The sequence below is a fragment of the Oncorhynchus mykiss genome, chromosome 17 (genome assembly GCF_013265735.2).
Source record: "Oncorhynchus mykiss isolate Arlee chromosome 17, USDA_OmykA_1.1, whole genome shotgun sequence".
In the NCBI taxonomy this organism is placed as follows: Eukaryota; Metazoa; Chordata; class Actinopteri; order Salmoniformes; family Salmonidae; genus Oncorhynchus; species Oncorhynchus mykiss.
Genome location: NC_048581.1, coordinates 67,072,728 through 67,095,636, shown reverse-complemented (window position 1 = coordinate 67,095,636; position 22,909 = coordinate 67,072,728). Strand labels below are relative to the sequence as shown.

The 22,909-nt window shown below is 43.6% G+C and overlaps 2 protein-coding genes across 9 annotated transcripts in view; both read right to left on the bottom strand.

Annotated features, from left to right (window-relative positions):
- Positions 1-4,122, bottom strand: part of arhgef10la (Rho guanine nucleotide exchange factor (GEF) 10-like a) — a 108,109-nt gene extending 103,987 nt beyond the window's left edge. For all 4 annotated transcript variants that reach the window (XM_036950490.1, XM_036950492.1, XM_021569476.2 and 1 more), the window contains exon 1: positions 3,788-4,122. The gene's annotated coding sequence lies outside the window, so the exon portion shown is untranslated. The remainder of the gene's footprint in view (positions 1-3,787) is intronic.
- A 5,116-nt stretch (positions 4,123-9,238) lies between these two features.
- The window catches only part of LOC110494438 (chromodomain-helicase-DNA-binding protein 5), a 48,389-nt gene continuing 34,718 nt past the window's right edge, over positions 9,239-22,909 (bottom strand). The window contains exons 19-39 of one of the 5 annotated variants that reach the window (XM_021569471.2): positions 22,768-22,909; positions 22,319-22,568; positions 22,082-22,206; positions 21,630-21,897; positions 21,274-21,446; positions 20,863-21,037; positions 20,172-20,258; positions 19,938-20,026; positions 19,718-19,851; positions 19,439-19,583; positions 19,041-19,206; positions 18,528-18,607; positions 17,750-17,939; positions 17,517-17,606; positions 17,211-17,372; positions 16,859-16,967; positions 16,577-16,709; positions 12,128-12,389; positions 11,876-12,039; positions 11,553-11,679; positions 9,239-11,267 (exon numbers count right to left, since the gene is read on the bottom strand). In XM_021569471.2, the coding sequence (XP_021425146.2) occupies positions 11,143-11,267; positions 11,553-11,679; positions 11,876-12,039; positions 12,128-12,389; positions 16,577-16,709; positions 16,859-16,967; positions 17,211-17,372; positions 17,517-17,606; positions 17,750-17,939; positions 18,528-18,607; positions 19,041-19,206; positions 19,439-19,583; positions 19,718-19,851; positions 19,938-20,026; positions 20,172-20,258; positions 20,863-21,037; positions 21,274-21,446; positions 21,630-21,897; positions 22,082-22,206; positions 22,319-22,568; positions 22,768-22,909 (3,196 nt within the window). In that variant the 3' untranslated portion in view covers positions 9,239-11,142. The remainder of the gene's footprint in view (positions 11,268-11,552; positions 11,680-11,875; positions 12,040-12,127; positions 12,390-16,576; positions 16,710-16,858; positions 16,968-17,210; positions 17,373-17,516; positions 17,607-17,749; positions 17,940-18,527; positions 18,608-19,040; positions 19,207-19,438; positions 19,584-19,717; positions 19,852-19,937; positions 20,027-20,171; positions 20,259-20,862; positions 21,038-21,273; positions 21,447-21,629; positions 21,898-22,081; positions 22,207-22,318; positions 22,569-22,767) is intronic. The other 4 variants (XM_036950485.1, XM_036950488.1, XM_036950486.1 and 1 more) reach the window with 4 other exon arrangements.

Sequence of the window (22,909 nt, the reverse complement as noted above, 5' to 3'; positions counted from 1 at the left end):
ATATTCTTGGGATGTCTGGTGTAAACCGCTCACTTGAGGTCATGCCACAGCATTTCAATCAGGTTGAGATCAGGACTCTGACTGGGCCACTCCAGAAGGCGTATTTTCTTCTGTAGAAGCCATTCTGTTGATTTACTTCTGTGTTCTGGGTCATTGTACTGTTGCATCACCCAACTTCTGTTGAGCTTCAATTGGTGGACAGATAGCCTTACATTCTCCTGAAAAATGTCTTGATAAACTTGGGAATTCATTTTCCCGTCGATGATAGCATACCGTCCAGGCCCCGAGGCAGCAAAGCAGCCCGAAACCATGATGCTCCCTCCATCATACTTTACAGATGGGATGAAGTTTTGATGTTGGTGTGTTGTGCCTTTTTTCCTCCACACATAGTGTTGTGTGTTCCTTCCAAACAACTCAACTATAGTTTCATCTGTCCACAGAATATGTTGCCAGTAGTGCTGTGTTCCTTCCAAGCAACTCAACTATAGTTCCATCTGTCCACAGAATATGTTGCCAGTAGTGTTGTGTGTTCCTTCCAAACAACTCAACTATAGTTCCATCTGTCCACAGAATATGTTGCCAGTAGTGTTGTGTGTTCCTTCCAAACAACTCAACTATAGTTCCATCTGTCCACAGAATATGTTGCCAGTAGTGTTGTGTGTTCCTTCCAAGCAACTCAACTATAGTTCCATCTGTCCACAGAATATGTTGCCAGTAGTGCTGTGTGTTCCTTCCAAGCAACTCAACTATAGTTCCATCTGTCCACAGAATATGTTGCCAGTAGTGCTGTGTGTTCCTTCCAAACAACTCAACTATAGTTTCATCTGTCCACAGAATATGTTGCCAGTAGTGCTGTGTGTTCCTTCCAAGCAACTCAACTATAGTTTCATCTGTCCACAGAATATGTTGCCAGTAGTGTTGTGTGTTCCTTCCAAGCAACTCAACTATAGTTCCATCTGTCCACAGAATATGTTGCCAGTAGTGCTGTGTTCCTTCCAAACAACTCAACTATAGTTTCATCTGTCCACAGAATATGTTGCCAGTAGTGTTGTGTGTTCCTTCCAAACAACTCAACTATAGTTTCATCTGTCCACAGAATATGTTGCCAGTACTGCTGTGGAACATCCAGATGTTTTTTTGCAAACTTCAGACATGGAATGTATTTTTTTGGACAGCAGTGGCTTCTTCCATGGTGTCCTCCCATGAACACCATTCTTGTTTAGTGTTATACGTATCATAGACTCGTCAACAGAGAGGTTAGCATGTTCTTTAGCTCACACTAGGATTCTTCTTAACCTCATTGAGCATGCTGCGCTGTGCTCACGCAGTCATCTTTACAGGACGGCCACTCCAAAGAAGAGTAGCAACAGTGCTGAACTTTCTCCATTTATGGACAATTTGTCTTACCGTGGACTGATGAACATCAAGGCTTTTAGACATACTTCTGTAACCCTTTCCAGCTTTTTGCAAGTCAACAATTCTAAATCTTGGGTCTTCTGAGATCTCTTTTGTTCGAGGCATGGTTCACATCAGGCAATGTGAAAAGCAAACTCCAATTTTGTGAATGTTTTTAATATGGCAGGGCAGCTCTAACCAACATCTCCAATCTCGTCTCAATGATTGTACTCCAGGTTAACAGACTCCTGACTCCAATTAGCTTTTGGAGAAGTCATTAGCCTTGGGGTTCACATAATTTTTCCAACCTACACTGTGAATGTTTAAATTACGTATTCAATATAAACAAGAAAAATACAATAATTTGTGTTATTAGTTTAAGCAGACTGTGTTTGTCTGTTGTTGTGACTTAGATGAAGTTCAGAACAAATTTTATAACCAGTTTATGCAGAAATCATACATACTTTTTCTTGTCACAGTACATACCTTGTCACAGTACATACCTTGTCACAGTACATACCTAAGTCCAAACACTGCAGGTAAGTCACTTTTTAGCAATGTAATTATAGTAGAAATCCACTTTATATTTGTAATGCAGTCATAGTTGACATTGCACATTCATAAATGTATATTGTACATCCTGTTGTGTACATAGCAGTTTTATTACTATGCATACTACCTTCCTCTATTGACTTATTTTTTATTATTATTTTTATTGATATTGATAACGTACTACAATGTTGAGGGAGCTAGCATGTAAGCATTTCACTGCACCTTTTATACCTGCTGTAAACTGTGTATGTGACAAATAGAATGTTATTTGATGTTAAAAGCACGTGTAGTTTAACCAAGATCAAATATTCTAGGTGTATGGTAAGTCCTTAATAATCAAACATTCCCATCTAAGGTTATGGTTGGGTGTCAGAATGACCAAAACGTCACTGTGTGACAGCAGGTTCACTGACCTGGGTGTCCTGTTCCCACACTCTCCATTGTGATCTCTGTCAATGGCGCATCTGAATGATCTTTTCTTGGGCCAATGAAAGCTCGGTTTGAAGCTTTGTGTACATGTTCATTGTTACTTCTTCCCTATTGTTCAGTCTTGGCCAGCCAGGGTTGTTGTTCAGTATCATTATACAGAATTGTTAGCTGTTACAATACAGAGGGGGGTTGAGCTGTCCCTTTGATGCAGTCGTAGGAATTTGACTTTGCTATTAATGTATGAATGCAACTTACGGCACAGTTACAGCAAGCATGAAGGATGTGACACAGTACAGAGAGATGGTAGGGCTGTGATGGTCATGGCGCGCTCACTGTTAAAACGTTTTCCCCCCCTTTGCTCCTGACTGCATATGCTGCCATTGAAATACATTATATTTCTATGTGTGGGAGGGGCCGTTGCCTACAATAATGATTTGCTACAGCACCTTGCTTGTTTTAGCGAGGAGCAATAAAGTTTCACGTTACAGCGGAAACGGGCACGGATGCCTGACCGTCCCATCTTCAGTCAGCCATTCTTTCCAATTATTTTTTGAAACGGTTATGACGGTTATTTTATTTTCATGACGGTCTTCATCCATAACTGTCTGTACTAATTCCCCTAGGGCTTCCGGGAGTGGGAAGGCCTCAGCTGTGTATTCTCTATGGCGTGAGAGGAAAAGGCGAGTGGGGTCCCATTCATAGGAGAATCTTTGTGGTTTAAGCTCCAGGCCAGACATGCATGGACTATTAATTAATGGAACTTGATTGTCGAACAAAAGTTTAACAGTCTGACTCAGGGAATGCTGGGACATCCGACTAAAGCGGGAAACACTACATCTTTCCAAAATGCAGATCAGAGGTCCCCCTCTCCCCATTCCTGAGGCACCGTGAAATTCATTCAGGGAGGGGCTATTGTACTCCAGGAAGGAGCCCCAAGACTAGGGCTGGATAGACGACTCCTGTTTCAGCCTGGGGCTATGGAGGGGGTACAGTAATGTATATACTGGAGTGTATTTACTGCAATGTATAGATCCTCCCTATAGATGGTGTATGTCTCTGGACCAGAGTGCCTCATGGTCTTTCCCTTGATAATATGGGTAGCCAAGCCCCAGACACAGCCCTCTCTGAAGGTTAGTCCTGGTGTAATCGTCTGTGAAAGAGTGTATTCAACAAAGAGGCCACCCGGCTTTGGGTATTGCCTCTGCTCTCCTTTCCTCCTCTGTAACTCCGCTGCCCGAAGCTGCAAGCTATCGGACCCAGGGTCTGAGAGCACAAAACAACACACCCACCCACCCCCACTCCCTCCATGGCCCCTTCAACAAAGCTCTTGTCTTGGTGAACATGCAGAGAAGTGAAACAAAAAAAGAGGGAGAGTGTGTATAGTAGAATACAATAAAAATACACCTCTCACCTTCTTGTCCTCGGTAGTATTTCCTCCAACAAGCTTCAGTTACTCCCTGTGGACTCTTTAATCCTGGTTACCTCCCATGAACATTCTGCGTATATATTGGCAGGTTCCTCACTCATTCCTCTGTATGTCTGCTTTAAGAGCTCCTAGGGCTCCGGCAGAATAGACTGGAAATACTGTTTACTTTCCCACATTAGGTCAGCTCCACTCCTCACACTAGCTGCTCTGAATGAGGCTCCCCCTACTCCCTCCTCTCTCGATTCTATGGTTCAGTCCCTCCCTCTCGCTCTCTTTCTCACAATTTCTTGCCCTGTCTTTCTGTCCTTCTTCCCTCTTTTTCTCTCCCCTTATGTTTAGTCCCTCCCTCCCTCCTCCAATCTCCTGCCCCCTGCTGCTTAACAGACACAAAGCAGGCCAAAGGGCTTTCTCAGCATTAATTGGCCAATGGCAGAGCAAAAGTCTTGGCTTCGGCCAATAGAAATGCTAAAGTATGGCACATGCCCAATCAGAGCAGATATGCAGATGTAGAGGGTGGGCCAAGAGGTATTAGGATGGGAAACTTGGGTGAAAGGGGGAATAGTTTGGAACAATGTTAGTGATTACATCACCAAGCCAAGGACTTGAGGAATACAAATGTTAAAATGAAAAAATACTAATGTCAACTGAACTAAGATGGACATCAGTAGAGAGGAAAGAGATGTACCTGAGAATAATAGTGCAATATGTGTTTTATAACTACCGTGTAACAATTGTCAGTAAACACATCTCCTTTTTAGGTACAAACATTTTGGTCAATTTATATATTCAAGGAAAGAGAATAATGTACCGTAAAAGCTGTGATTGGCTGAATGTCTTGAACTCTGACTTAATATGTCAATGGCTCAATTTCTGCTCCTAAGTTCATTTACTTTACGGCGAGGCAGTGAGTGACCTGGACCACTGGCAGACATCAGGGGTCAAGCCCCATTAACAAGCCTGCAGTTCTAAACTCAAACTATTTCTTAATTCTCTTTATTGATGTTTCAAGGCAACTTGACTTACTTGGCTTATTCCTTTCAGCTCCTAGTGGAACAAAGGGCCTCAGAGCTGCAACTCCAGAAAACTCTGTTCTGGAACGTTTTCTTGATTTCATTCCAGGTGGTTCCTGCCTTCATCTTCTCCTCATTTGTGCTGTTCCATGTCTTTTTTGGGCAGCCAACCTTCCTTCTGCCCTGTGGGTTTCACTCTCAGCAAAAGAAAGTCACCTTCAAATATATAACTTCACAGCTCAAACATACTCAAACTGAGAATTAGCTTATTTTCTCAGATGTGCATTTAAGCAATGAGGTATGTCTATTGTTGTTGAGGGGATTTATTAAAACACATTGAACAAATACACAGAGTACAAAGTAAAAGATGACAATTCACTTTTTTCATTCATTTGCAATTTAGCACAAACATCTGTACCATTATAACACTGCTTGAATTCAATGTCTCTCTCAAAGCTAGCTACACAGAGCAACCATCTCTGAACTTTACGAACTTTACCAAAGTGAACCTTCATACAAAAGATTTCACATGCTGTACATTCACTGCAACAAAGGTGCCTTTACCAGGGTCATTTGGTAGCTTTTGAAGCCTTGTTTATAAGCATGTACATACACTGTAAATATATTTATAGTATTAGACTGAGGCCTTCTTACAAACACATTACATTCATACTGACTTCAGTTTGATTGCATTTCATAGTCACTTCAGCACTCCGTAAGGAAACAGACATGTGGATTTGATTGAACACATCCTGTGCGCACATTGCAGTTCTATGGCAACTACCCTGCAACATTCAGTTTCTCTCATGCATACTGTGTAGTTAGGTACATGATCGATAAGAGTATGAGAGAGACAAAGCATTGTAAATCTTAGTATTTACATAGCGTTGTTATATGCTGCTATCCAGTAACCCTATTTCAATCAATGACAAGGTGTGTGGGTCTTGTCCAAAACTACACTATAGCTAGTCCACACAGTGACCCTCACATGACTTACAAATGGAGTAACAGGATGAACAGAAACACTGGGACTGTACACTCCATGGACAGAACAGCACTGATAAACACGCACTAAATTGGGGGCAAAATAGTAGCCTAAGAACTGACATGTGCCCTATTTGTTATCCCTATTTCAACTGGCCAATATCTATTGTTGTGTTTGTAATTGAATGAGGTCAGTCAAGGCCGTGTGATACTGCACTCAGTTAAACTTCAGGTAAAGTGCTTTGTCTGAGAAGACAGTCAGACACGGGCAGACACTGTGCAGTAACACTTTTCAGCCAACAGAGCACCTCAGAACATTCATATAAAAAGCCTATAGAGCAGAGCTACAATCACACAGTACTGTATACAGTAATCTCTTCAGTTCAGGACAGTCCATTTACAATTCCTTTCTCAAGACCTCCACATGAGGGCTATAGCCGTGTCATTAAAAATAATACAAATAGGTACACTACCGTTCAAAAGTTTGGGCTCACTTCACTTAGAAATGTCCTTGTTTTTGAAAGAAAAGCACATTTTTTGTCCATTAAAATAACATCAAATTGATCAGAAATACAGTGTAGACATGGTTAATGTTGTAAATGACTATTGTAGCTGGAAACGGCAGATTTTTTATGAAATATCTACATAAGCATACAGAGACCCATTATCAGCAACCATAACTCCTATGTTCCAATGGCACGATGTCTTAGCTAATCCAAGTTTATCATTTTAAAAGGCTAATAGATCATTAGAAACCCCTTTTGCAATTATGTTAGCATAGCTGAAAACTGTTGTCCTGAATTACTGAAGCAATAAAACTGGCCTTTAGACTAGTTGAGTATCAGCGTTTGTGGGTTTGATTACATGCTCAAAATGGCTAGAAACAAATAACTTTCTTCTGAAACTCGTCAGTCTATTCTTGTTCTGAGAAATTAAACCTATTTGGATTAGGGGGCAGTATTGGGTAGCTTGGATGAAAAACGTGCCCAAATTAAGCTGCCTGCTACTCAGCCGTAAAAGCTAGAATATGCATATAATTAATACATTTGGATAGAAAACACTCTGACGTTTCTAAAACTGTTTGAATGATGTCTGTGAGTATAACAGAAGTCATATGGCAGGTAAAAACCTGAGAAAAAATCCAACCAAGAAGTGGGAAATCTGAGGTTTGTAGTTTTCAACTCAGCCCCCATTGAAGATACAGTGGGATATTAGTTATGTTTCACTTCCCACGGCTTCCACTAGATGTCAACAGTATTTAGAACCTGTTGTGAAGATTATACTCTAAAGGAGGGGCTCATAAGAGCTCTTTGAATGAGTGGTCTGGCAGAGTTGCCACAGCCTCAGTCAGGCGCGCTCACGTGAAAGGTAGCTATGTTCCACTTCATTTTTACAGACAAAGGAATTGCCCGGTTGGAACATTAATTACATTTTATGTTAAAAACATCCTAAAGATGAATTCCATACTTAGTTTGACATGTTTTTATGGGCTGTAACGGAACTTTTTGAACTTTTCGTTCGGCGCGACCTGAACGCACTTTTGGATTTGTTTACCAAACGCCCTAACAAAAGAAGATATTTGGACATAACTGGTGGACATTATCGAACAAATGAAACATTTATGGTGGAACTCGGATTCCTGGGAGTGCATTCTGATGAAGATCATCAAAGGTAAGTGAATATTTAAAATGCTTTTTTCTGAGTAATGTTGACTACCCAATATGGTGGGTATCTTTTGGCTGCTTTGTTGTCTAAAGGCTGTACTCAGATTATTGCATGGTTTGCTTTCTCCGTAAAGTGTTTTATTTTTTTATCTGACACAGCGGTTGCATTAAGGAAAAGTTTATCTAAAGTTCCATGTAATAATTTATATTTCAATGTTTATTATGAGTATTTCTGTAATTTGATGTGGCTCTCTGCACAATCACAAAAGTTTTAGAACTACTGAACGTAACGCGCCAATGTAAACTCCGATTTTTTTTATATAAATATGAACTTTATCAAACAAAACATACATGTATTGTGTAACATGAAGTCCTATGAGTGTCATCTGATGAAGATCATCAAAGGTTAGTGATGAATTTTATCTCTATTTCTGATTTTTTGTGACTCCTCTCTCTGGCTGTGTTTTTCTGTGGCTTGGTGGTGACCTAACATAATCGTTTGTGGTACTTTCACTGTAAATCCTTTTGGAAATCAGACACTGTGGCTGGATTAACAAGAATTTTATCTTGAAAATGGTGTAAAATACTTGTATGCTTGAGGAATTTTAATTATGAGATTTTTGTTGTTTTGAATTTGGCGCCATGCACTTTTCACTGGCTATTGCGGAGGGGTTCCGCTACACTCTAATGTACTTATCCTCTTGTTCAGTTGTGCACCGGGGCCTCCCACTCCTATTTCTTTTCTGGTTAGATACAGTTTTTTTGCTGTTCTGTGAAGGGAGTAGTACAGCGTTATACGAGATCTTCAGTTTCTTGACAAATTCTTGCATGGAATAGCCTTAATTTCTCAGAGCAAGAATAGACTGACGAGTTTCAGAAGAAAGTACTTTGTTTCTAGCCATTTTGAGCCTGTAATCAAACCCACAAATGCTGATGCTCCAGATACTCAACTAGTCCAAAGAAGGCCAGTTTTATTACTTCTTTAAACAGGACAACAGTTTTCAGCTATGCTAACATAATTGCAAAAGGGGTTTCTAATGATCTATTAGCCTTTTAAAATGATAAACTTGGATTAGCTAACACAACTTGCTATTGCGACACAGGAGTGATGGTTGCTGATAATTGGTCTCTGTATGCTTATGTAGATATTCCATAAAAAATCTGCCATTTCCAGCTACAATAGTCATTTACAACATTAACAATGTCTACACTGTATTTCTGATCAATTTGATGTTATTTTAAAAATGGACAAAAAATGTGCTTTTCTTTCAAAAACAAGGACATTTCTAAGCGAGCCCAAACTTTTGAACGGTAGTGTAATGCCTCTAAGAGCAAACATCGCATTTAAAGGTCCAATGCAGACGTTCTTATCTCAATATAAAATAATTTCCGGTTAACAATTAAGTGCCTTACTGTGATTGTTTTCGATTAAAATGATAAAAATGAAACAAAAATAGCTCTTTTTTTTTTTTAGCAAAGAGCAATATCACAAGCAATAATTTTGCCAGGACTGTCTGGGAGTGATCTTGAGTGGGGAGGGTAAACTGAAAACTAGCTGTTATTGAGCGGTTTGGAGCTCTCTTTCTAATTGGTCTGTTAACTAATTTACCGCCTGGTGATGTCACCAGGCAGGCCAAAACTCCGTCCCATGAAAATAGGTTGAAATTTCAGGCAGTCTTTTCAAACAGCTCTTACACTAAAAGGACATTATCATCATTTTCACAGTATTATTCCAACCTCATAGTGTGGAAATATATATAAAACACAGGTTATTCACGTTTTTGACTGCACTGGGGCCTTTAAGGTTTTCAATGAGTAAATGTAATACACACATTCATGAAAAATCTCAACAAATTAAGTCTCATTGAACATATAAAAAGGTAGTTTCACTTTGGACAATCACATTAGCAGACAGATGGAATAAAAATTATTGTCAAGTGAATCCATGCTGTCGCTCTGATACAGTTTAGTCCTCACAACATGTAATGCAATAAACAGTTCCCTTCCAAGAAACCTATATAAAACAAAACATTAAAAAACAAGAAAACAAAAACAGCTTTTGATACTTTTACTGTATGGCTATCCAACCTTGGTCCTCAAAAACTCTATGAAGATTATAATCTATTGATGATTGAATTAGCTATCTTATTCAACCACTGCCCTCAGTTCTCAATGGAAATAATTCCACCCATTTATAAGATTATCAAGCATACAATCTGGGACATTAGCCATCAGGGCCATGGAGTGAGCAGACCTCTTTAAGTGGCACTAAAGCAGTACATTCTGAAATAACACTTTACCTTAAAAAGAAGCACACACAATAACGCACATTTCATGGAAAACATGAAACCTAGGCCAAAAGGTGACGTAGTGTCATAAGCACTTTTTAGTTTTTAATTTCTCACAATGGAAGAGGGAGGGAAGGAGGCGCTTTGGGGAACTATAACACAATAACTTGTATGTGTTAAAGGCAACATAATTACTCCCATCCAGCACCATGTCCAGTACACAGTTAGCTTGACATCCCAACCATATGACAGACAGGAGGAAATTCTGTTTATAACACACACTAGTCATGGCCCCGGAGGTTGGCCAATAATCACATTCAAATATTAAAGAAATACATGTACATTTGCAGAAATAGGCTAGTAACTTCTATGTGATCTTCACTTTTTGCACTAATCCAGCCTGTTACAGTTTTATGCATGTATGCGTCAAATTCACAATGACAATGCAAGGCAAAATAAACAGCAGTCTCTTGAACTATGTACATTACAAGGGAGAACCCCTTAGTATATTAATAGCTAATGCAGCTCTGTAACTAGGATCCCTTTCTCCAGAGGCGGGAGATGGCAGTCTTTAGGGGTTGAGGCATAGTGTAGCTGTACTTCCTTAAAGTCACGCTTATTCTTACAAGTTCCAACTCAAGGCTCTGCCATAAAACAAACACGTAGTAAACATAATGAGAGAATTGGCTGCCGTATCAGCACCCACTTATGATCTCTATTATCCTAGGATGGGAGCCGTATGCCTTCATAGTTCTATTTTCCTTCTATGTGTACGTAGCTAAAGCACACTGCTCCAGCAGAGGTCGGTCCCGATGCACAAAGAATAGGCAAAAGATGAACGCAGAAGGAAAAGACCCAGAATGAAGGAGCAGAGCCAGGCCTAAAGTCAATTAATAGACACAGATGATTCTCATTACAGCAGATCCGGAGCATTGGCACCTCCACCGGCTCATCCACCATGTGTACTTTCACTTTTTGCAGCTCTTCCTGTAGCCAATACTTTCCCCTTCAGACAGGGCGGTTCCAGTCATTCTATAAGATCACTTCCCTTCCACGTGTCAGTTAGCAGAAGCCGGGCGTCTGAGGTCGTTTGACTCTCACATCATAATAGACAGTTCCTCTGCTTGACTCACCAACCTAAGTCATAAAAGCAAATAGCTACTGCATGAAGTATGTTGTAGAATCCTCGAAAGATAGAAGTGCAATTCATACGATAGATAAATACATCTGTGTATTATTCCTAGGTTTATCCTCTGATCCATAGACAGAGAGCTTCTTACAGGAGGGGAGGATGAGGAAGGGGGGGGGGGGGGGGAGAAGATTCTGTAATCATTTATATAATAGTTGACATCCCTGGGCTTGGCTGACTCCAGATCAATTTTGGGATAGCTGATCTAATCTTCAATACAGATGACATCACTGGGCTTGCCTGACTTGAGGTCAGGGGTGTTGACGTCCCTCAGCGGGTCGCAGGACTTCTTGTCCAGGTGGCTGGACGGGGGTGGGGGGCCGTTGGACACTAGAAAAGGGGGCCCCGGGGGGGGAATAATTTGGGGGGAGGGGGGTGAAGGGATATCAAACAGGGATACCAAAGAAAGGGTGCTCAGAAAAATAAATGACCCACATAAAACATTTTAAGCTTTTCATTCCCTAACATATTATTAGAAAGGGACACAGAGCAGCATTTCATCTTACAGTGCTCCTTCTTTTTCAGTTATCTTGCAGTTTCTGTCCTCGGCTGTTCAGATAAGGAACATCTCATCTTACAGTTAGACCTACAGTCGTGCAGAGACAGGCCTCTTACCACTGACGTAGGGTCCCAGGGGCATCTGGCTGTAGTTGACCATGGCTCCTCCCGCAGGCCCCCGGAAGCTGCCCCCAAAACCAGTGCTGTACATCTGGGAACAGGCAAATGAGCTCTGGCCGAACGGCTGGAGTACAGAACACAATTTACACATCTTGTCAATGATGATATCAACCAAAATGACTTACCAAACCAAAGCACCCCAACTAAACCAAGCCAAACCTACAGTACCCTGAGCCTAATCTTGCTCCAACCAAACTAAACCTAATTGTACCAATCCTAACCCACCTTTCACCATATCCGAGCCCATGCCTGTACAGTACCTGTTGGGGCGGAGGTTCGTTGCCGCGGCTGGTGAGGCGGCTGAGGATGCTCCTCTCAGACATCTGCAGACGGGCAGACACCGGGGGGATCCGGGACAACATGTTGGGAAGCCGCGTCACGTCTGCCTTCATATCACTCAGCAGCTCCTCCAGCTGGTTCAGTACTGGAACACACAGACACCGTCAATGACAAGAATGCACTAATGTATCCAATCTTATCTACAGTTGATGCAATACTTAATTTTTATTCACCCAGATCTTGAGTTTGTAGACAGTGTTTTAGTCCTGCTGCTGTGTACACACTGGGAGATGACAGACCTTTGTGCAGCACAGCGTTGGCTGGCTTGTTTCCAGCCAGAGACTCCTTGGACAGGTGCTGGTGGGACTCAGCCAGACACTCCACCTCAGCAAAGCGGGTATTCAGGGCCATAGCCGGGTGGTTGGGGTCCTGGGTCATATTCAGGTACGCTGCCCTTCTTAACTGCTCCTCTATCACCAGAGCCTGCTCCAACAGCTAAAAGAGAGAGAGACTTTTGACATTGCCTTTCTTTAATAATACATCCTCATTTCATTTTATTAAAACCTCACCCCACCCCCCCTTTAAAAAATGAATATCCCCTGTACTGCCCTCTACCCCACGATACAAAACAACACATTAGACTAACCAAATCCCACTGCTTCTACAACCGTATATCAAACCCATCTTCTCCAGCTGTACAGACAAACCCCCCCCACAACATACAGTGGGGCAAAAAAGTATTTAGTCAGTCATCTTGGGGGAGAACATCACTGCTCTAGAGGAGATCTGCATGGAGGAATGGGCCAAAATACCAGCAGCAGTGTGTGAAAACCTTATGAAGACTTACAGAAAATGTTTGACCTCTGTCATTGCCAACAAAGGGTAAATAACAAAGTGACCAAATACTTGTTTTCCACCATAATTTGCAAATAAATTCATAAAAAATCCTACAATGTGATTTTCTTTTCTCATTTTGTCTGTCATAGTTGAAGTGTACCTATGATGAAAATTAAAGGCCTCTCGCATATTTTTAAGTGGGAGAACTTGCACAATTGGTGGCTGACTAAATACTTTTTTGCCCCACTGTGTCTCCTGAAACATCTACACACTTTTTATAATTTTATAGAACTCACATTCCACCCTAAGACATGCAGAGACCATCCCATTAAATAATAGTAAAGGGTCTGTTATCCCCCCACCTTTGACCCTGTTCCTCCTTGTTAGCTAAATAGCCAACTTTGCCTGAGCAAACAGAAACACAAATCTGGCCTTTTCCTTTTTTGAATACCTGTACCCCATTATAAACATCCCAACAGTAAACTCCACTCCCAACCTCTCACACAGACATTCCAACAGAGACATTAAAGGCATTAACCTGGTGCACACAGAAAACACATGAATCACAGTTTCACTCATGACACAGAAAGGACACACCCGTCTGACTCCCGGGTCGACCCGTGCCAACCAGCTGTTAGTGTCCAGGGCTCCTCGTAGAACCCTCCACTGGTGGTCCCCTGACCTTTTTGGTACTGGAAGTTCAGAGACCCCTCCATCTAAGACCCACCATTCTCTCCGCCCCATATACCCCCTGCCACTGATGTGCCTTCACTCCTGTAAGGCTCCTAATGTTCCTCACCTTAATGCAGAGGTTGAAGAAGGCTTTACCCCCCCCCCCTCCCGCCTCCCCCAAACGCCACCAGGCTCAGAGTGTTAAAATCTTTAAAGTTCTTTAAAAATATATATTTTTCAAATTTCATTTAACTAGGCAAGTCAGTTAAGAACAAATTCTTATTTACAATGACGGCCTAGGAACAGTGGGTTAACTGCCTTGTTCAGGGGCAGAACAACCGATTTTTACCTTGTCAGCTCTGGGATTCGATCTAGCATCCCTTCGGTTACTGGCCCAACGCTCTAACCACTAGACTGCCACCCAAGTTCACACAAGTCCCCTTTTTTGGGATAGAGAGTCAGAACAGCCCGACGGCAGATCATTGGCAACTCTCCTACTTCGATGCACTCATGCAACACGCAACAGAAGTCCAGTCCAATTATTCCCCAGAATTTTTTATAAAACTGTACTGGGAGTCCATCGACCCCCAGTGCACGGCCGGGGGACATTTGGGTTATGGCCTCTGCCAGTTCATGGGAATGTCCATTTCATACCTATGTGCCAGAGAGAGCTTAGGGAGTTCTGCAAACAAAACCTCAGCACACATAGGATCACACAGTTCTGCCATAAGCAACTCCACGGTTTTATACTAAGGTCCCTATGTAAACTGCCCAAGTCCCTACGTAATTCAGCTAAATTAGCCTGAAGGCCTACATTGCCTTGCCCCGCCAGCTCTACCTCCACTTCACTGATACTATGCTCAAGTTCCCCCAGTACTCTCCTAGCCTCTGAGGATGAGAGAGCTGTATACTGTTGACAGAAAAGCCGAATTTGGACTTTTTCAATATCCCACCATTGACTCAGAGACTGATACTCCTCTCTTCGATGCCCCCATCTTTCCCAAAAAGTATGGAAGCCTCAGCAAAAAGTGTTAGAACTTTACATTAAACTTCTAATAGGATCCCTGCCGATGCCCTGGTGAAACAGACAGCCGAGCCATGGCTATGTGATCTGAAAAACCTACCGGGAGAATGGTAGCGCCCAGCAGCCTATTACTCTGATTCCTGGACATGTAAAATCGATCGAGTCGGGCTGCACTCACCCTAGCCCCAAAGACCTTCCCCCATGTATACTATCTTGTGTTGGGCTGCACTCACCCTAGCCCCAAAGACCTTCCCCCATGTATACTATCTTGTGTTGGGATATCTAGTTCTCCAAACATCCACTATGTCAAACTGCTTAATGATGTCCATTAACACCCCCACTGAGCCTGAATGAGGCTCCTCCCCATTTCAGTCTTTTGTATAATCCATCGTACAGTTCCAGTCCCCGCCAACCACCAGTGTCTCCTCAGGCACTACCTGTGAGAGTTCCTGTCTAAGACACTCAAACAGACCGCTTGACACCATCTCTCTCTCCCTGTGTTAGGCGCATACACATTTATAAGGACAATTTTTATTTATTTTACTACAAGCAGTCTACTCCTACACACCTCCTTTGAGGAGCACATTTTTACAGACAGGCACGGTGCAACGACTGCCACCCCCTTTCCACCAGAGCCCCCAATCAACTTCATTCACCACATCACTATGCGTCTCCTGCAGAAACAACACCTGTACTTCTTTTTGTTTTACATATTCACCCAACACACTCCTCTTTCCCGCATCTCTGGCGCCATTTATATTGAGCGAGCCTACCCAAAGAGTCTCCATAAGAAGTGGGAGAAAAACCAGCAGAGAACGAGACCAATAGCAAAGCTCAAAAAGCCCCAGTATCAGAAAAAAATTATGAATCTAAACAGTGTCTGAAGGTAGACCTTTACGCACGGTTGTGACCTACTTCCTCAACCGTTTCCTGGGTGAGAGGACACCATGCCCCTCATTTTCCACAGCGTGTTGTTCTGATCTTACAAACCTTCACAGACAGCAAGAAAAAAGCTTCAAGATGAACCTTTTTCCCTTTAGTCTCATTCAGGAACCTTGACAGTTCCCTCACCGTGCACTTTGACCCTTTGCCTCTCAGCTCTGGACCCACTGAGTCTGAAAAAAAAGCATCCTCATCGTCCTCCTCCTCAGACTCGCCATCCTCATCTCCATCTCCCATCCTGACCACCTGCCCTTTCTTCTCTTTCTCCCCCCCCCCCCAGCACCAGGCAAAGGTTCATTTGCACTTTTGACCACACCAGCCTCCCCTCCCACCTCCTGTCTTCTGCCCCCTTTTTCCTTTTCCGCTTGACACCGTCCTGACACCGTCCCCTTCCCCACTATACTCTCCTCATCCACTAGCATAACCTGACTAGACCCAGCCTCATCTACACCACCATCCATGTCATGACTAGACCCAGCCTCATCTACACCACCATCCATGTCATGACTAGACCCAGTCTCATCTACACCACCATCTATAGCATGACTAGGCCCAGCCTCATCTACACCAATATCTATAGCATGACTAGGCCCAGCCTCATCTACACCACCATCTATAGCATGACTAGACCCAGCCACAGCGGCCTGCGATTCCATGGCCCCCTAAAACGCTGTTCTCTTCCTCCCTAACTTAAAAAAAACCCAGTGGATACCACTAAACTAACAGTGGATACCACTAAACTAACAGTGGATACCACTAAACTAACAGTGGATACCACTAAACTAACAGTGGATACCACTAAACTAACAGTGGATACCACTAAACTAACAGTGGATACCACTAAACTAACAGTGGATACCACTAAACTAACAGTGGATACCACTAAACTAACAGTGGATACCACTAAACTAACAGTGGATACCACTAAACTAACAGTGGATACCACTAAACCAACAGTGCTTTAATCCTCCACCATAGGAAAAAAAATGAAAGAAAAGACCAAGGAAAGAATCAAGAAAATAAGTATGGACAGAGCCCTCCACACGGCCTCTCAACTACAAAATGCTCCCAGCATGCACACACAGAGACAGAGACAGAAAGACAGAGAGAGAGAGAGAAAGAGAGAGATATTGAAATGTTGTTTTGCCCACTATTCAGATTCAGGATGTTCACGAATGTGTTTTTATGACAGCAAGAAGCATCTCACCTTAAAGCGACGAGCCAGGAACTTGTTCTTCATCTCCAGGTAGTTCCCCTTGTGCATCTCAGTCTTGAAGGGCTCATTGAGGATGGCATAACGTGGGTCGTTCTGAATGTCCTGCCAGCGGGCATAGCCATGTCTGAGGTTCCCCCATCAGTGAAAACAAACATTATAAAAGAACTTCACATCACAAATAGCTTTAAGACTTCAGCTCCTCTGAGACCAGACAAGTGAATTACTGTGCACTGTGAATTCTGACCAGCTCTGTAAGATGCAGAGGAAGGATACGTTACGATGCCAGCCAGCAACCAGTAGTCGTGGCGACGGTGCCAGATGTCATACATCTTCCCAGATGACACAGCGGCCCGCTCCTCGTTCTGCCACAGGGTGTGTAGCTCTGACAGAGATTAACAAACATTAGACCTGACCAAACATGTAGTGTTCCTTCCTATACCTTAGCTGTCCTGTATGGCTCAATTGGTAGAGCATGGCGCTTGTAACACCAGGATTGTAGGTTTGATTCCTGCTGGGGCCACCCATACAAAAAATACATGCACGAATAAGTGCTTTGGATACAAGTATCTGCTAAATGGCATATATTAAAATATTATACTACCTGTATCTCCTGCTCATCCCTCACCTGTGAAGCCTCCGTCGGCGATGTTGAACATGAACCTCATTTTGAAGCCGTTCTTCTCCACCTCCCTCCTGATGTCCTCCGTCTCCTCCTGTGCTTCTTTCTCACCATTAAGCCTGCCCTCGGGCACTGGCATGTCCTCGCTCTTGGGCTCGTCTGAAAAAACTAAGTAAATGGATTGACAAGATTCAATGTTTGAGTTCCACCCTCAGGAAAAAGTGTTACCTCACTAATATACAGTAATGTGTCTTTCACTCTTGCTACTCAAAGAGTGAGAAGGTTTTCAGGTTTTTCTTGTTGTGCATTTACCTGGCTTCAGTTCCTTTTCCTCAGGTTTGGCTGGGGCATTATCACTGTCTCCTTTATCTAAAGACTTCTCTGTCTCTCTACAAGGCTCCGCTAGGGGGTCATAGACAGACACATGGCCAAATCAAAACAGAGAAATGTCACAACTGACTTTTATGAGGTGGGACAAACCAAAGCCAATACATTAACCATTTACATCTCATTGGATCATAATAACCATGTAATGCACCACTCACCTTTTGGTGAGCTTTGATTGGAGGACAGCTCTGTCTGTTTGGATGGAGGCTCTTTAGGATTGGTGAATGGCTCTGGAAGTGTGGAGGGTGTGCCTGTCCTTTCACTACTCTCCTCTGAGGAGACTGGTTTGTCCTCTGTGCTGCACTTCACTGTCTCATCCCTGTCAGCAGCCTTGTCCGTCTTCTCTACCTGGGAAGATGACTCTGTACTTAGATTAGTCTGGAGAGACAACCATCACAGACGGAGAGGAAGAGACAGATGGGGGAGAGAGAGTTGCCACGAGAAAAGGGCAACCAGTGAAGAACAAACACCATTGTAAATACAACCCATATTTATGCTTATTTATTTTATCTTGTGTCCTTTAACCATTTGTACATTGTTAAAACACTGTATATATATATATATATATATATATAATATGACATTTGTAAGGTCTTTACTGTTTTGAAACCTCTGTATGTGTAATGTTTACTGTTAATTTTTGTTGTTTTTCACTTTATATATTCACTTTGTATGTTGTCTACCTCACTTGCTTTGGCAATGTTAACACATGTTTCCCATGCCAATAAAGCCCTTGAATTGAATTGAGAGAGACAGAGAGTCAGTTTACATTAAAAGGTGATAGTTAGAAGGTGGCATATGTTTTGAATTATAAGAACGATTCAATTAGATGTAGGGGAAAAGAACAGTATGAGGACAGTAAAAGATAGAGGGATAAGAAGGATAAGAGACAGGGCAATTAAGGAACATTTCAGAAGAAGAGGAGTGAACTCTGACCTCCAGTTCTGGTAGCTTCTTGTACTCTAATTCTGTGGTCTCCTTGTCTTCAGTAGGCCCTGAGGTTGAGTCCATCTTCTCTGTAAAAACAGCAAATCAATCACCAACATTGTCTCTCATTTCCTGTTTAATAAATCTAATGAACTAACATAAGTGAAACACACACACACACAAACAAACACACACACTACACACTGGAAGAAGCTACAAATGGACATGAAACTGCAGGAGCTGGTCTTCTTGAATGAGTTCAAAGTTAGGCTCAAATCTCTGGTGGACAATAAAGTGAGGGGCTGAATGTTTTGACCCTTAGATGCACCACACCTTCCCACATATTTCTTGCCTGCTCAATGTGTAAATGTATGTTTTTAAACTGTGGTGCTTTGTGTTTTAATTATGTCTGAAACTGTGTGCTGCTATTTTGGCCAGGTCTCTCTAGGAAAATAGTTTTTTACATTTTTATCTCAATGAGACTAACCTGGCAAAAAACTAAAAAACAAATGTGACTCTGACCTGGTGGGACAGGAGTGCCAGGAGGCTGGGGTGTGGCTGCAGGGCTGGCAGGGACAGGGGTGTTGGGGTCAGAGGACAGACTCTCAGTCAGTTTCTTCAACTCTAGTCCAAGTGGGATCAGGTCTGGAGTGCTGTACTTTCCATTGACATGCTCAAACTCCTGGACCTGGATACAGACACAACAGTGAGTTAACAATCTATGAGAGGACACTGGGTTTCTCCACCATTCTAGACTTTGTATTGAAGGCATGCTATCTAAAACCAGATGCTAAAGGCAGGGAACCAGCCTTACTAAATCTAAACATTGCTCATCCCAGTTAGGAGGGGAACTAGTTGTTTTCTGCTGGGTTTAATTTATGTGATTGGTTGGTAAATTTTAATGATTGGTTGATGTGTACCTTTTTCCTGACCAGAGACATAACTCCGATCCTGGTGAGGACATGTTGGCGGGACAGGCCCTCTCGTGGGACACCGTCTGCAAAGGTCTCCGCTCCATCTGCCCCCGGCTCACAAAGATGTCTCATGAACAGGGACACATAGGCCCTAGAGAGACAGGGAGACATCATACACAGACAGGTATGCATTTGAATGGGACGTAATGGTGAACAGTAGAGACTGTTGAGATGCCGTTGAATCCCAGTTAAAATACTCCTGAATACAAGATGAGCTTTAAATACCTGAACTCTTTCTCACTCTTCCCTCTCAGGTCTCTGACCAGCCAGTGAGAGTTGAAGGCGTCCTGAGGAGGCATGCCCCAGCGCATGATAGCATTGAGGAAGGCCTTCCGCTGACGGGTGTTGAACCCCAGCACCTGGCACAGAGCATTATACCCACTAGTCAAATCAACACGCACACACGTTGTCTACTAAAATAAAACCAGAGTGCTTCCTTCCTTACCTCGATGTTGCCCCCTACGCGTGCCAGCAGGGGTGGCAGAGGTTTGTCCCTGTCACTCTTCAGCTGTCTGCGAGAGTGCCTGCGCCCACCTACAGAGAAACACCCCCACCATCAGACAGGTGCCTCAGTAACATCTTACCAATGATAGGTTCCAGGCCCATCTACACAGAGCAGAGCTGGCACTGAGCGAGTAATCTATAACGTAGTGATTACGCAGGTCTCATTGACACCCACCTTCCGGCCTCTCCTCGAAATCTTCGTCCTCGTCCTCGGACCCCACGGAGTACTCGGAATGATTGTCTGAAAGATCATCCTGCCACTCTGAGCCACAGATCAGATCAGAGAGAAACAGCACAGTGCATTCACTTCTGCAGGGGCCCACTAGGGGGGTGGGGGGGGGGGGGGGGGGGGGGCTGGCACTGCAGACCACTACAGTGGGCATGCACACTACTCCACTAGGGGGCAGGCATCCTCTACTGACTACTACCGACTAGCAGCAGAGCCTCTGTCTGCTCGGTCCTCCCAGCCACTACACTGGTGGACTGTGCTCTTCATCAACACTTCGTCTCTGAGTGTGCTTTTGCTTTAGATGGGTTTTAAAACAGTTCCCCTTCAGTCTCAAATACCTATTGTTGAACTATGGGGGATCGTGTTAAAGAGCACCTCAACACAACTTACATACTGTAAAGCTAAAGCAATATAAAGCAATACAGCTTCTAAATGTGTCACTATTTTCAAGCAAGCTGCTATAGTTATACACACATAACCAAAAAGAGGTATAGTGTGCCACTCGTGTTACCAGAGGTATATCTAGAGGGATGCTTAGTTCACTAAACTTTTCCCTAGGAGGGGGAATAAGCATATAGTTCCTGTTAAAGCAGAAGAGAAATGCAGGCCAGAGTGTACAGTACAGTATGGGGCAAACCTTGGTCCTCCTGAGACGTGTCGTTGTAGTTGACCTGCTTGCGGATGCGTTTGCCTTTGCCCAGGTTACGGGCCAGGTCCTCCTGCTGCTGCTCATAGTGGTGCCTCAGCAGCTTCTCCCAGTAGTCTGGATCCACATTCTCCTCCTGCTTAATGATCTCCCGCTGGGGCTCCTCCTGAACACACGCACACCCACAGACGCACACAGGAACACACACACAGTGAGAATAGTGAACAAGGAAACAAGGATACTACTGGGTAAACAAAGTGGTTACCTTAGCTACTACTGATTAAAGTGAGAATACAATGAAGAGAGACGTCTGAATACACATACACACACTGTGAGAATACATAACAGAGCCACTCCTAGACATAGACACCTCCAATGCTGACTGAGTGTGTGTGTCCTTACCTCCGCGTCCTCGTCTTTGACCACATACTGGGCCACCTTGAAGGAGCTGAGGTATTCGTTCATGTTCTGGATCTCAGTGTCCTCCGTGGCATTCTGGCTACGGTCCAGCAGCTTGGAGATGGCATTGTCATCATAGTGAATGACACTGCCCTCATCTCCATCCTTTATGTCCCCTGGAGTAAACACACGATTCACAATATACTGTGTCAGAGGAACACAGACTTACATCTTGTTCAAATCAGTTAAAAACTACAATATGTTCCTGGCAAAACAGGTTTGACTTTTTCATACAGAAATGAATTATAATTGTGACACATTGTAGTCAGTGTAGTCAGTACGCGCATCATTAGTCTTACACAGTTTCTGGTGGGAACCCATGGCCCGAGCGGCCGCCTCCATCTCATCCTTGAAGAGCTCCTCAGTGCCAAACTTGAGGATGTCGTCCAGCTCCTGTTTGGACATGGAGCCGGTTTTGGAGCCCAGGCCGGGCCTCACCACAAGGTGGGTCAACATCATCTTCCTCTTGGCCACCTGGGTGATACGCTCCTCCACGCTGGCCCTTGTCACGAAGCGATAGATCATCACCTTCTTGTTCTGACCTATACGGTGGGCCCTGCTGAATGCCTGCAGCAGAGAGATGGAGGGAGGGAGAGAGTGAGAGGAGCAGAGACAGAGACAGATACAGAACAGGGTGTCAAGGAGGAAGAGAAATGGAAAGAGACTATTCACAACTCTGTGAGGGTTCTAATGCATACAGACGACAGTTTATTATGTAGCCTGTCTTAGTGTGTACCATGTCCCACAGTACCTGGATATCGTTGTGAGGGTTCCAATCTGAGTCGTAGATGATGACGGTGTCTGCCGTGGCTAGGTTGATGCCCAGGCCTCCAGCTCGGGTGGAGAGCAGGAAGCAGAACTGCTGTGCGCCCGGTGCTGCAGTAGAAATTAAGTCACACAGTCATGGAGTGTTTACGCAAGTGTGTGAGTATAAGTGCTGTCTGTGCTGCTCCCTGCTGGACAAAGACAGAACAGCAGCATAACTCACCATTGAAGCGGTCGATAGCCTCCTGTCGTAGCCCCCCTGTGATGCCTCCATCGATGCGTTCATATTTGTAGCCCTCGTATTCCAGAAAGTCCTCAAGCAGATCCAGCATCTTAGTCATCTGCGAGAAGATGAGAACTCTGTGTCCTTCATCTTTGAGTTTCTTCAGCATCTTCTGGAGCAGGGTGAGTTTGCCTGAGGACTTGACCAGCTGATTCCCATCATAAGAGCCATTGGGTAACACTGGCGCCTCCTGCATTTACACAAAGAGCAAATAACCCAATGAGAAAGCACAGCACCTCACACACAGACAGTCAACTCTCACTGATAAACACAAATACCTGCATGTTGGCAACCTATAAACTTCTACAATACATAACTTCCCTTCTCCCTTCACTTCTCTCCTCCTCATCACTCCCTCTCCCCTCCCCCATCTCTCCACCCTCCCTCACCATGGCTGCCACTGGGAACAGGTAGGGGTGGTTGCAACACTTCTTCAGGTCCATCATGATGTTGAGAAGGGACACCTGGTTGCCCCCGCCCTTGGAGTTGAGCGCCTCAAAGTTCCGCGTCAGGATGAACTTGTAGTACTTC